Source organism: Dipodomys merriami, unplaced genomic scaffold, assembly GCF_024711535.1.
Source record: "Dipodomys merriami isolate MVZ:Mamm:240054 unplaced genomic scaffold, mDipMer1.0.p SCAF_10, whole genome shotgun sequence".
NCBI lineage: Eukaryota > Metazoa > Chordata > Mammalia > Rodentia > Heteromyidae > Dipodomys > Dipodomys merriami.
The window spans coordinates 10,236,199-10,250,318 of record NW_027202271.1 but is presented as its reverse complement, the minus strand read 5'-3'; the positions used below and the strand labels follow the sequence as shown (position 1 = coordinate 10,250,318).

The 14,120-nt window shown below is 40.3% G+C and overlaps 1 protein-coding gene across 1 annotated transcript in view; it reads left to right on the top strand.

The window, feature by feature from the left end:
- Positions 1 to 1,058: 1,058 nt before the first annotated feature.
- Positions 1,059 to 14,120, top strand: part of Dbx2 (developing brain homeobox 2) — a 32,852-nt gene continuing 19,790 nt past the window's right edge. The window contains exon 1 of the mRNA XM_070034844.1: positions 1,059 to 1,473. Within this exon, the coding sequence (XP_069890945.1) occupies positions 1,062 to 1,473 (412 nt within the window). The 5' untranslated portion in view covers positions 1,059 to 1,061. The remainder of the gene's footprint in view (positions 1,474 to 14,120) is intronic.

The following is a 14,120-nucleotide window of genomic DNA, read 5'->3' as shown; positions in this document are numbered from 1 at the left end:
TGGGGCTTGAACTTATGGCCTGTTCTGTTCAAGACTGGCCCGGTAACCATTTGGGCAACACCTGCACTTCTAGCTTGTTCATTGTGATCTGGAGATACAAGTCTTTTGTGTTTATCTGACCGGGCTGGCTTTAAACTGTGAGCCTCAGTCTCCTGAGTAGGTAGCATTACAGGCATGAACCACAAGTGCCCCAGCTACACCGGAACCTTCTAATGAATCATAGAAACCGAGAAATTTCCCCAAATGATCTCCCAGAGCCTGCAGATTCATTAGCAAAACTTCTTCCACTTTCAAACATGGGGGGTCCTTAATGACTCTAGGTACAGTGGGCTATCTCTCTACTACTTTCCTATTCTTCCTGAGTTGAGGATCACAGCCCTTTTATGACTCAGCTCAAGTCTCCAGGATGTCTGTAAGTTTCACCAAGAGACACACAGACCTAGGCCAGCCAAGGGCCCTGGCGTCGGGAGCTCAGTGCGCGCACGTGTCCCAAGCGCGCGCGCAGCATCCACCTCGCTTCCTGGGTCCCAGCCAGGAGACCAGGCTCGGCCCCCGGTGGAAAGAGGACCTCTATGTCCCGAGCAAAGCCACTCCACGCCCACCTCCTGCTCCAAGCGTCCCCTCCCCGGGCCCCCCGCCCCCTCCCCGACTGTGGGGTTGGGTAGCCCTGATTGTTGGCCGCGCCTGTCACTTGGTGGGCCGGGTGACAAGAATGAATGGGCTAGGACACACCTTCCGTCCTTCTAGAGAAAAATTCCCCCTCGGGATCTGCATAGATTCCCGGGCCACCCCAGAACTTACCCTGCTGCTGCTGCTGCTGCTGCTGCTGCTGCTGCGTGCGGGTCACAGAAACGCACAGCTGCCCCCTCCCTCCGCGCCCCCTCCCTCTGCGCCTCCTCCCTCGGTCCCTCCTCCCTTTGTCCCCCCCCTCCCGTCCCTCCTCCTCCCCCAGTTCCTTAAAAGACGCCCAAGGCCAACAAATAATACCGATCGGAGGCCGCGGCGGTCGTCGGGAGCCGGGACACTCGGGGTCCGGTGCGGGACGCAGCGCAGCGCGCACGATGCTGCCCAGCGCCGTGGCGACCCACCCCGGCTCCTACTGGGATGTGGTGGCTTCCTCGGCGCTTCTCAACCTCCCGGCGGCGCCCGGCTTTGGCAACCTGGGCAAGAGTTTCTTGATCGAGAACTTGCTCCGAGGCGGCAGCGCCCCGACGACCGGGACGGCGCACGGCGTGCAGCCGCCGCCCCCACCCCAGGGTCTGGCGGCCGCCCTAGCCCCCGCCCCGGGCGCACAGCTCCGGCCCTTGCCTGCCAGCCCGGTCCCCGTGAAGCTCTGCCCTCCGGCCGCCGCCGAGCAGCTCAGCCCCGCCGCGGGGACGTCCTACGGCACGCGATGGGCGTTTCAGGTGCTCAACCCTTCGGCGACCGACGGCCCTAGGCTGCCGGGCCGGGCCTTCCCGTCTGCAGCCCCAGGTGAGCGCGCCCGCCCTTCCCCAGCCGCGCGCGCCTGCGCCCTGGGACGCTGGGAAATCCCCCCCAGTGGTGCGGAGCTGGGGTCCTCTCCGAGGAGGGCTAAACTTTAGTCCCTTGGTCACTTTGGGGGACATCAGGTTTTGCGATTACTTTTTGTCGCATCACACCAGCTCCTTTTCAACAGGTGGTGGGACGACTTTGCTTTGGACAGAGAAACCCTGAGCCTTTGGGGTTGGAAAGGACAGACCCGGACCCTCCTACCCCCTCTCCCCCTCCCCAAGATGCCCGAGTTCCCAAATCCAGCGTTTCTGGCCCTCCGCAAGGTGTTGAGCTTGGCGCCGACCACCCCGTAGTCCACTCTGGGTGGCTGAGGAAGGCGCGCGGTGACCTGTAGTCACAGAGTTGTGCCAGGGTTGGGTCTTCTCCGCGCTCACTTTTTGGATCACATAAGGCACAAAGAAGGGAAGGCCGAATTTCCCATGGCATGCATCTTTAAAACGACAGCAACAAGAACCCACCAGCCAAATTGGCAACTGAAGTTCGGAAGTTCACCAAGAAATAGGAATTCATGGAAAGAAGGGCAATTTGGGCTTGTTTTAAGTAGTTTAACCTAACTTGGTGGGAGTAGCAAGAAGGATGGGGACCTTTGAGTCCAATACCAGGCAAAGAAATTAGTGGCGGTGAAAAGAGAATGCTCCAAGACTCAGATCCAGTTGGATTAATTTTTTCTTTTTTTTCTTTTTTTTGGCTGTGTCCTTAGACGATCTTAACTCATTCTTCTAATCCCGATGGGTTTGTTTAGAGTGACTAATAGGTGCTTTCTTCAGCAGTTTCTATTGTCACAAGCAATCTGCCAGATCAAATTTATTGCTAATGGCTTTATGGAATTGAACGTGTTTAGAACCTGTCCTGGTCTTTCAGCTTGCTGGGGTTACTTATGGAATGGGATCAATAGGATGATATGAAGTCTCGATGCGTAAAACGTAAACCCCCTAGGAAGTGTTGAGAGAGGCTCAAATATAGTTAGGGCAAGGTGTCTTGGAATCCTTGGAAGGGTGGACTACTTTTTTTTTTTAATCTTAAATTTTAGAGGGTTAGAAATATGTGAAGCAAGTTTACACAGACGGGAATATGCCGACCACTTTTAATTCTGGCTACACAGGAAACTTAGATCTGAGGATCAAGGTTCCAAGTCAGCTTGAGCAGGAAAGTCCAGAAGACTTATCTTCAATTCACCAGCAAACAGAAGTTGGAAGTGGAGCTCAGACTCAAGTGGTAGAGTGCCAGTCTTGAACGAAAATGCTAAGGGACAGTAGTGCCCAGGTCCTAAATTCAAGCTCCAACATTGGTATCACCAAAAAAACAAAACAAAACAACCCCCCCTCCCAGTTTTCAGGAAAATTTGGTGATTTGAAGAAATTGATGACTTGGCATTTTGTTTATTATAGAAGTTGTTTTTCAAAGATTTTTTAAAACTGTTTATCATTGGCTTCTCAACTATTTTTCCTCTGCAGACTTACACATTAAATAAAATGTAAATCAGATACAGATAATTCAATGACTCTCAAAATTAATTTTGTATACCTCTGGGTTTCATGCAAAATACTGCAATTAAGGGAGAAAGGGTTTCCTGGAGACATTGCTTTTATTTTTAAGAACTTATTTGTGCTTGCATGTTTATACTAGAGTATCCAAATTTTTTTAAAGATTTTTTTTGGGATAATTAAGAGGGTATAAAATTTTATTTGGCATTCCCTTCAAAATATCCTATACAGTTTAAATGTGTATCTTACCAAATACTTTATTCAATCCTCATTGGAGATTCTATGTTCTCTTGGGCTAGTTTTCATTTCAACAAACAGTTAGTTCTTTGTTCCAACATTTGTAAGAATACTTCTAACTTTTTAAACTAGGAAAAAATATCTTAAGAAGTAAAACCCTTGTACATTTTTGCCCACAGATATGCTTCTTCAACCTCCTCCATTTACCATTTATATTCATTGCCTTTTGTAATTTATAATATTTTTATCATGTGACCAAGAAGTGGAGTTGTCTGAATATTGTCCCAGTTTGACTTAAATGAAAGATATCTGACATACTAGATGTTGCAAGATTCTTTCAGAGAGTTATAAAGTTACAATGTATCAGCAACTCATGCTATCACCTGGAAATAGTTATTTGTGAAAGAGATAGAAGAGCTATATTTTTCAGAAACATAACACCATCTCTTTCTGACTTAAACCAGTAGACATCCAATTCTGCCACTTATATGACATTATGTTAGGAGAGACTCGCAAACTGTGGTTTTAGCTATGTTAGCTTCTTAATTCTCTTCTTTTTTCTTAACCTTTAGTTTGATGTGAAATGTTGAAGAAATTTCTCAATGGAAAATAAAAAATTAGTTATTTTTTTAAAAATGCATTAGTGAAGTATAGTATTATTTGCCACTTGGAGGATGAGCTGGGTGCTGGTGGCCCATGCCTGTAATCCTAGTTACTAAGGAGGTTGGGTTCTGAGGACTGCAGTTCAAAGCCAGCCCAGGAATACAAATCCAAGAGACTCTTATTTCAGATTAACCACCAAAAATCCAGAAATGGAGTGTGTTAGCCTTGAGTGAAAAAACAACAACAACAAAAAACCAAGGGACAGAGCACAGGCCCTGAGTTAGAAGCTCCAGTACTGGCACACATGCAAATAACATCAGATTATGGCTTTATATCTCAGCCCACAAAGAAAGAAAGTGACTTTCTTGTTCTAAAACATATCCAACAGTGATAGGGTAGATAAAACTGACTGTCAGTGGATCTTCCTCCAAAAATAATAGCCTTATGTATTTATAACAAGAAAAGGAATCCTCCAAATAAGATGTCAAATAGTTGATGTTGAAAAGCTTTCCTTCAAAAGTCAAGCCCTCCAGGTACATTTAGTGAGGTACATTTAGTGTATTTGTTGATCATGAATAGGTTTCCTTTGTTTTTCAATCTAAAAAATAAAATTATATATCTATAGATATAATTATATCTATAGATATATAGGTATATATATCTATAGATATAATTATATCTATAGATATATAGATATCAGCCATATATAATGTCACTATTTGGAAGAATAAGCATTCATGTCTTAGCTGGGCATTGGTGGCTCATGCCTGTAATCTTACTCAAGAGACTGACATCTGAGGATGACAGTTCAAGGCCAGCTCAGGCAAGAAAGTCCATAAGACACTTGTTGCCAATTAACTACCATTCCTCTCCTCCCCGCCCCCCCCAAAAGACAGAGTAGAGCTGTGGGTCAAGTGGTAGAAGCAAAAACATATCAGGGATAGGGCTCCAGGCCCTGAGTTCAAACCTCATGACAGCACCAAAAAACAAAACAAAACAAAAAGCCCCAACGAAACAAAAAAGCAAAACCTTGCATTTGTTTATAAAAGGGTCTTGAAATTGTAAAGGTGAAAAGTTTCCAAGTTTTGTGATCATGAGAATGCCCTGAGTTTTCCTATTAATGATCATTCCCTCAAGCTTCTTTAAAAGGAGAGAACAAGTACTTTTGCTTTTTAATAACGTTAGTTGCTTGCTTAAAACGTTTTAGAAAACTGGGGCTGGGAAGTTGGCTCAGTGGTAGAGCGCTTGCCTTGCATGCATGAGGCCCTGGGTTCGATTCCTCAGCACCACATAAGAAAAAAAAGCCGGAAGTGGCGCTGTGGCTCAAGTGCTAGAGCGCTAGCCTTGAGCTGAAGAACTGAGGGACAGCGCCCAAGCCCAGAGTTCAGGCCCCACGACCGGACCCCAAAAAAAAAAAAAAAACGTTTTAGAAAACAAACACAAGATACTTTAGTGTTTATTAAACCTAGTTGGTCCTCCTATGAAATGATTGGGAAGAAAATGTTCATTATGTAAAAGTAAGTTGCTATGTTCTGTTTTTATATATATAAAGTAACTTCACCATGTAACCAAAAAAAAAAAAAAAACGTTTTAGAAAACAAACACAAGATACTTTAGTGTTTATTAAACCTAGTTGGTCCTCCTATGAAATGATTGGGAAGAAAATGTTCATTATGTAAAAGTAAGTTGCTATGTTCTGTTTTTATATATATAAAGTAACTTCACCATGTAAATTGAACTAGCTAATATTTTCTTTCCAGTCACCTAGATCAGGCTAGTTCTTACTATTAATGCTTAATATGCAATCTTAGCTCCAGTGTACCTATGTTTAGTTATTAATCTGTGTGTGTGTGTGTGCTGGTAACTAGGGCTTGAACTCAGTGCCTCATGCTCTTATTTGGCTTTTTGTCTCAAGGCTAACACTCAACCACTTGAACCACTCCTCCATCTCCAGTCTTTTGGTGGTTAATTAGAGATAAAGAATCTCACAGACTTTCCTGCCTGGGTTGGTTTCAAACCATGATCCCCAGAGCTCAGCCTCCTGAATAGTTAGGATTAAAAGTATGAGCCACCAGCACCTGGCCCAGTCATTCATCATGAGCAAGGTAATGAGTACATTTCCTATCAAACATTGTTGCCTCTTCCTTTGTTTTTCCCCTACTATCCCTTCCCTCTCCATCTCCACAGCTATCCCCCCCCCCCCCCCCTGCCAAAGTTGTAAAGTTTGTTTTCAACATAGTGTCTTGTACATCTCATTGTTACAATGGGTCAACCTGTATCTCTATTTAAGCATTTTGTTTTTTCCCTTCCCCTCCAGTCATTCATTTTTGAAAATATATGTTAATTGTTCAAAGGGGTTTCCACTTTGATATTCCTCCCACATACACTATACTTTAATCACATTGACGCCCTGCTTACTCTCATTTTTCTCTGCTATCACTTCTTTTGAGAGACTATGGCTTATCACATTTAAAATTTTCTCTTAGTGTTGATTTACATACATGTATGCACACATAAGCATCTATCCATCCATCTATATATGTACATGTGCATATACACATACACACACAAGGAAAGTATACAACTTTTAAATCATTTTAAGTAACTCAGTTTTCATTCAAATCCATCTGGAGTCTACCAGGAGTAAAAAGGCAACTTATAAAACCAAGCAATGCAACTTTTATCTAAGAATGTTTGTTAGAATTCTTTTGTAAGGTTTCATTAGATTATGTTTCTGTTTTATACTCCCTTAGTAAGAAATTGGATTGTTGCCTTAACATAGTACATGCTTGCCAGACCTTTGCACATTTTTTTCCAAACTATTTTATTTTACTTTCAGTAATGTTTCCACTTTTAATGAAATCTCTCCCTTTCATTCTTTTTAACCTCCAGTTACTACTTCACTTGGCATTGCTGAGTGGTTTACCACTTTGTATAAAGGTATTGTAAATTATTTCAGTTTTAATAGCATTAATCATTTTGTCAGCCAGCTATTAGCTGGGAATATTTCAGGGGCGTGTTTTGGGAGTGAGTATGAACAGTAAACTTGAGGCTCTAAAATTCTCTCTGAAGTCAAAGATCAGAAAGCTTCTATGGGTTTTGAAACTTTTCTTTCAGAACAAAAGCATCCAGGAAAAGGAAAGAAAAACAATTGTTTGAGGGTGTTGTGTGTATATTGCTGAATACATAATTGGCTTCTTATTTGTAAATACTCCAAAGATGACCTAGGTTTTCCATTTCTCTTTCACATAGTCATGTGCTGTGTCATAACAGTCTTAATTTTATTAGTTCTAAATAACTATCAGAAATGGTATATGCAAGATACATTTCTAGAAGACCTGTTGAGAAGGCTCTAAAATTCTTGTTCTTCTTAAAATCTCACTGGTTCTGTAACCCTAGCTAACTGAGGAGGCTGAAATGTGAGGATCATGGTTTAAAGTGAGCTCAGACAGAAGAATCTAAAAGGCCCTTATCTCCAATTAACCAGTGAGAAGCCAGGAGTCAAGCAAGAACTTAGAGCCCTGAATTTAAGCCCCAGTACAGGCACAGGCAGACAGACACACAAAATGCTTTATATATTTAATACTGTCTAAATTAAAATATGAGAAAGAGCCAGTAACTTAATTTTAGTGAAATTTTATCTACATTAGCATGGTAAAACCATGAGTATTGGCACTTTAAAAAATAAATTAATTGAAGGCTAGATTGAGTTTAGGTTATGAGTTAAATCAACTCTAGTTATATTGGATTTAAAACAAAATAAGTGGGATTCCTTAGTGCAGGAACCGAATCACACCTATTTGTTTATGAATTTTCTATAGATGCTTTTACATATTTTCTATAGGTTTAATAGCTGTAATACATACTGTGTGACTCAGAAAGCCTAAAGTATTTAATTTGCAATCCTTTATAATAACATTTGGCTGATTCTTCCTCCAGAGATTAAGAACATTTATATTTATTTATATTTATGTAGATTTATATTTATTCAATTTATTTTAATTTTTATATTTTTGCAAGTAGTGGGGCTTGAACTCAGGGCCTGGGCACTGTCCCTTTGCCTTTACACTCAAGGCTGGTGCTCTACCACTTGAATCATAACTCTACTTCCAGAGTTTTCTGATTAATTGGAGATAAGTGTCTCACAAACTTTTTTTTTTTTTGGGTCCAGTCATGAGGCCTGAACTCTGGGCCTGGGCGCTGTCCCTCAGCTCTTCAGCTCAAGGCTAACTCTCTACCACTTGAGCCACAGCGCCACTTCCCGCTTTTTTCTTTTTGCTTATGTGGTGCTGAGGAATCGAACCCAGGGCCTCATGCATGCAAGGCAAGTGCTCTACCACTGAGCCACCTTCCCAGCCCTCTCACAAACTTTTCTGCCTGGGCTGGCTTTGAACTATGATCCTCAGAACTCACCTTCCTTAAGTAGCTAGGATTATAGACATGAACCATTGATACATTGCTGAAACCACTCTATTGATTCTTGAACTAGTTTTAGCAGCATTTCTATGATTTTAAAGTGTAGACTGTATATGAGGGATTATGTAACCCTGGACAATTTATATAACATCATTGAGCCTTTGTTTCCTCATTGAAAAATGTGAACAGATGATAGAGTGAGTATTTGATTTCAAGCAAATACTTCAAAAATCCATAAGGATAATGATACTGAAAGGAAGCATAAGACTTCTTTCCACTATCTTACCACAGATAAAATACAAGCCAAAGGGGTATTTCTGTTTAGATAAATATCCCTAAATGTATTGCTTGTCTCTCAGTTTTGTGTGTTGACTGGTTTCAGATGGCTGGTTCTCACTTGGAAGCTGGTGCAGCTGTAGTTAGATGTATATTGGGGCTGTTACCATCTTAGGGCTGTACTGAATGTCTAGGGTGCTGCTCACATGACTGGCAGTTGATTGATGCTGGCTGTTGCCTGGGAGATCAGCTATTGCATGAACTCAGGGTCTAGGATCTGTCCTTGCGCCTCTTTGTGCTCAAGGCTAGTGTTCTACCACTTGAGCCACAGCTTCACTTCCCCCTATTTCTGAGTAGTTTATTGGAGATAAGAGTCTCACGGACTTTCCTGCTCATGCTGTCTTCCAACCGTGATCCTCAGATCTCAGCCTCCTGAATAGCTTGGATTACAAGTGTAAGCCACTGGCACCTGGCTTCAGCTGTAGTTCTTTGTCCACATTTGGACTTCCTATGTATCTTGGCTTTTTCTCTGGCACGGTGACTGATCTCTCAAGGGCTGAGAGTCTGAAAACAAACTTTCCCCAAATCCTGCACCATTTGGAACACCAGACATCTGGACATCTGAGAACTTCTAAGCATGATCCAGTCTTGGAAATTCCCAAATATTCCTATACTGCCAACATATCTTGGTCAAGCAGGTCACCAATTGCTTCCCAAATTCAAGAGGAAGAGAACTAGGCCCCACTTCTTCATGGCAAGAATACCAAATCATTTATGCCCATTTAGTATCTGTCACAGGGGAAATAAAAATAACCAAATGCAACATGATTTCCTGTGATATCTGTCTTCAGGAGTAAGTAGATAGATATAGGAATGAACACAGAGCTATGGTGGGAACTCAAAAAGTTTCTTCCTGGATTAATTTTTTTCCTCCTAATTTCCCAAATACTTTCCAAAGGGAGGTCCAAATTAAGATATTTCTTCCACTGAAAGCCTTCTTTGGTCAAGTCTTTCCAACTTTTTTTTCCTTTCTTTTCTTTTTTTTTTCCACAGGGAGAGGCTGGTCCTAAGGCTTGAACTCAGGGCCTGGGTGCTGTCCCTGGGCTTATTTTTTTTTGCCCAACCACTTCAGCTACAGGTCCACTTCCAGCTTTTTGATGGTCAATTGGAGATAAGAGTCTCACAGACTCTCCTGCCAAGGAAAGTCTGCTTTGAATGGTGATCCTCAGATCTCAGTCTCCTGAGTAGCTAGGATGACAGAAATCTAGACCATACCATTGTCTTTATAGGTTGTCTTAGTCGTCATCCCAAATTATACATAACCATGGTAAGAGGAAAAGCTAACATTGAGTTTGATTTTAACTTCATTGGTTTTGGGCCCATACATTTTGTATCTTCAAAAAGTAGGCCATCTGACTGTGATATGTATTCAGAGTTGAGACCCATTGGGTAGGAATATGCAGTGTACGGAATTCTCAAACTTTATTATTCAGGGATGAGTCCATTAGGTTTGACAGAACAAAATTCAATCTGGAGGACTGGGAAACGTCTAGAAACTTTTTTTTTTCTTTTTCTTTTTACTAGTAGAGTCAGTTAACACTTAAGGGACATTGTCCGGACACACTAGTGACTCATGCATATAATCCAAGCTACTTAAAATGCTGAGATCAGGAGGATCACGTTTCAAAGCCAAGACTGGGCAGAGAAGTCTTCAAGAGTCCACTCCAAAATATCCCGCCAAAAGCTGGTTTAGAGGCATGGCTCAAGTGGTAGAGTGCCAGCACACCTGGATGAGTACAAAATCTTGAGTTAAAACTTGGTACTAACCAAATATATCTATATCTCTATCTATCTATCTATCTATCTATCTATCTATCTATCTATCTATCTATCTATCTATCTATCTATCTATCTATCTATCTATCTATCTATCTATCTATCTAATCTATCCACACACACACATACCCAAACCAAAACATTAAGTGGCTCATACCTGTAATCCTAGCTACTCAGGTGGCTGAGATCTGAGGACCACAGTTTGAAAAGAAGCCTGAAGTGGAGCTGTGGTTCAAGTGGTGGAACACAAGCCTTGAGCAAAAGAAGCTCAGGGATGGCACCCAGGCCCAGGACTGGCACGCACACACGAAAGAAATATTGTACTCCAGATATTGTGTTAAATTGTGATTGATTGATTGATTTAGTCACTCATGGGGCCTGAACTCTGGGCCTGGGCACTGTCCCTCAGCTCTTCAGCTCAAGGCTAGCGCTCTACCACTTAAGCCACAGCACCACTTCTGGCTTTTTCTGCTTGTGTGGTGATGAGGAATTGAACCCAGGGCCTAGTGCATGCAAGGCAAGCACGTTACCACTGAACCAGCTTCTCAGGCCCTATGTATGCTTTTTTAAGTCAGAAGTTTAAATTTCTTTACTTCTTTGCTTTTGAAACGAGCACTTTAAAGAGGTCATGAAATCATTCTTTTGAAATTATTTTATTCCCTGTTATTATTTCTTAGAATATTTTTTTAGACTTTTTGCTTTAATAACATAGCTTGGTACTATCTATTTCTCTGCATTTTTCTTAAATGACATGCTTAATCTACATAGCACTGAAAAGAACTAAAGTTTATTTGAAGGACTTATTAGTATTACTGAGAATATTTAGCATACTTAGTATTCTTTCTCTGAATGTCACTAGAGTTTACATTGATAATAAAATTACTATAATACTATAATTAAACATAATTATCAAATTATGATGGCTTCATACCATGTTCCTGTTGCTCTTGTCCATCAACAAAGAGTGAAAATAAAAAGATAGCTGAAAAGCATTGTTAGCAGCCAGGAGCCTGTAATCCTAGCTACTTATGCTGAGATGTGGATCAAGGTTCAAAGCCAGCCCAGGCAAGAAAGTCTGTGAGACTTATCTACAATTAATCCCCCCAAAACCATAATTGGAGGTGTGGCTCAGATGATACAGCACCAGCCTTGAACAACAGCAACAACAAAAAAGCTAAGGGACATCACCCAGACCTTGATTCAAGCCCTAGTAATGAGTTCAAATCCTTGTAATGGCACATATGTTAGATTTGGTGATTGAATATAAAATGTCTCACTGGAAGCACCTAACACTATGTTGTATGTTGAACTTGACCTGTGCTCATATTCTTTATGGGGATTTCAGTCCTTATTGAATAACTTACAGAGTGTCAGTGTGGAAAATGATCTGTTCTTCCTGGCTGATAACTGACCAATATCTTTATTATTTCCTTTTCCCCATTTTGAAAATTTCAGGGACGCAATTACAATCACATTCCAGATGCATGTCTATTTAAGGCTGAGTGTTCATAAATGAATGAATGACTGAGAGATAGCATGTGTTAAGTTTATAGTGAGTCTACTGCCTAACATATAGTAAACCATACTTATATATCATTATAACCAAGTAGGCCTACCATAAATCATTGCTAACAGGATAAATGATAAAGTAATTGATGGGGTTTGAAGTGCATATCATTTGGACTTCTTTTCCCCTTTCCCTGTCCTTTTCAAAGTTGTTCTTAAAACAGCTTACAATAGTTTTCGCCCATTCGTCAACATTCTCACTTGTATTCATTGAGCTTGAGTTTCTTCTCTTGCTCATGTGGTTTCCAAATGCTAAAACTGCCATATCTATTTTAAATGCTTTGCATTTATTCCCTCGTACTATTCAGCCCCCCTACAATCACACGCTTAGATGGATTAGCATTTAACTTATGTCAGAGTAGGAGCATGTGAGAGATGAAAAAAGGCGCACTTAATTGGAATTTCACAGTGATTTCCACATAGATCAGCTTAAACAAGGTGTATTTCTGTATAGCAATCAGGAATTGACTAATCTCCTGTGTAAATATGTGTCAAAGACATGATTTAAGATCTTGGAGGAAGTCTGCATGATAGAACTTTAAACCTGCTCATGTCCCCAAGTGTGAGAACAGCACTTTAGCCAAAGCTCGATAGGTTTTGATTACATTTTTATAATTACAGATTTTGGTACTGACATTTTGATTACAGCTTTCATTTAGGGCAATGTATAGCAATATAACAAGATGGTTCAATTAACACTTATTCTGGTTAGATTTAGCATTAAAATAATCTCTAAGCTATATTTATTAGAAATGGGTTAGTTAAACACTGTCTCAAGTAAACCATCTTTTAAAAAAAATCTTTATTTTCCATGTTTAGGAACATGGAAGGAGAAGCATTTGAGAGTAGAATAGGAAATTTACAATTTATATGTATCTGGCATTGTTAATGCTATTACTAATGTTATTTTTGATGTTCTATGTTGAACAAAACTAACTGAACAAAGAAATTTTATTTGTTTAAAGCTGTACTGATAAATATCATGCATGTAAATGCTATGCTTTTTTCCTTTTTTTTTAGGAAAAAAGAGGGAAGAGAGGAAAGAATTTTATTTTCAATAGAACATTTTTTGTTGGGGGAAAAAGTTAACAAATATTTGAGAATAAACACATGGACAACTTTTAGAAATATATTTCTATTTTGGAATACTTCATGTATCCACAATGATAATACAAATGTAGATCTGCCTAAATAATATGTAATTTAATATGTGAAACTCAAATGACATGATTTACCATGTTTAAGATTTTATAGTCAGTATTAGAAAATTAATGACAACAATAAAACTAAAAATATTTTTTAGCCAGTCAGGTGCCAGTAGCTCACACCTGTAATCCTAGTTATTAAGAAGCTGAGAGCTGAGTATTTCAGTTCCAAGCAGCCTGGACATGAAAGTCTGTGAGACCCTTATCTTCAATTAACTACCAAAAAGTTGGAAGTCGAGCTGTGGCTTAAACAGTAGAGTGGTAGCTTTGAGCAAAAATAAATCAAATTTTTGGGTTGGGAAGGTGGCTCAGCGGTAGAGCGCTTGCCTTGCATGCTCAAGGCCCTGGATTCGATTCCTCAGCACCACATAAGCAAAAAGAAAAAAGCCGGAAGTGGCGCTGTGGCTCAAGTGGTAGAGAGTTAGCCTTGAGCTGAAGAGCTGAGGGACAGCGCCCAGGCCCAGAGTTCAGGCCCCATGACCGGACCCAAAAAAAAAAAAAAAAAAAAAAAATCAAATTTTAAAAAGGTCCAGGCCCTGAGTTGAAGCCGTAGGATCAACACTCACACAAAAAATATTATTGAACTTTTGAACATCGAAATAGTCCTTTATTTCATTCTTTTGCCTAATTGCCATATTTTCAAAACAGCATTAAAGCCAAGCAGCATTCATTCTTTGGAAATCCAGATAATAAAAGAGTAAAAACATTAATATTGATGTTAATTATAAATGAATGCTAATGATATATTAATTAACTTTCCATTGTATTATAGGAAGAAACTGCATTTGGGATTAGTTTGCAATTTTAAGACCTTTAGGACCCTGCTAATATTATAAATATTTTAAAGGAAAACATACTTATTTTGATACATCCTTTAAAGAAATGGATGAGAATATGTTTACTCTTGATTACTGTACAAATCTGAAATTACTGCAATATTACTTCTCAGAAAGGCAATATAGTC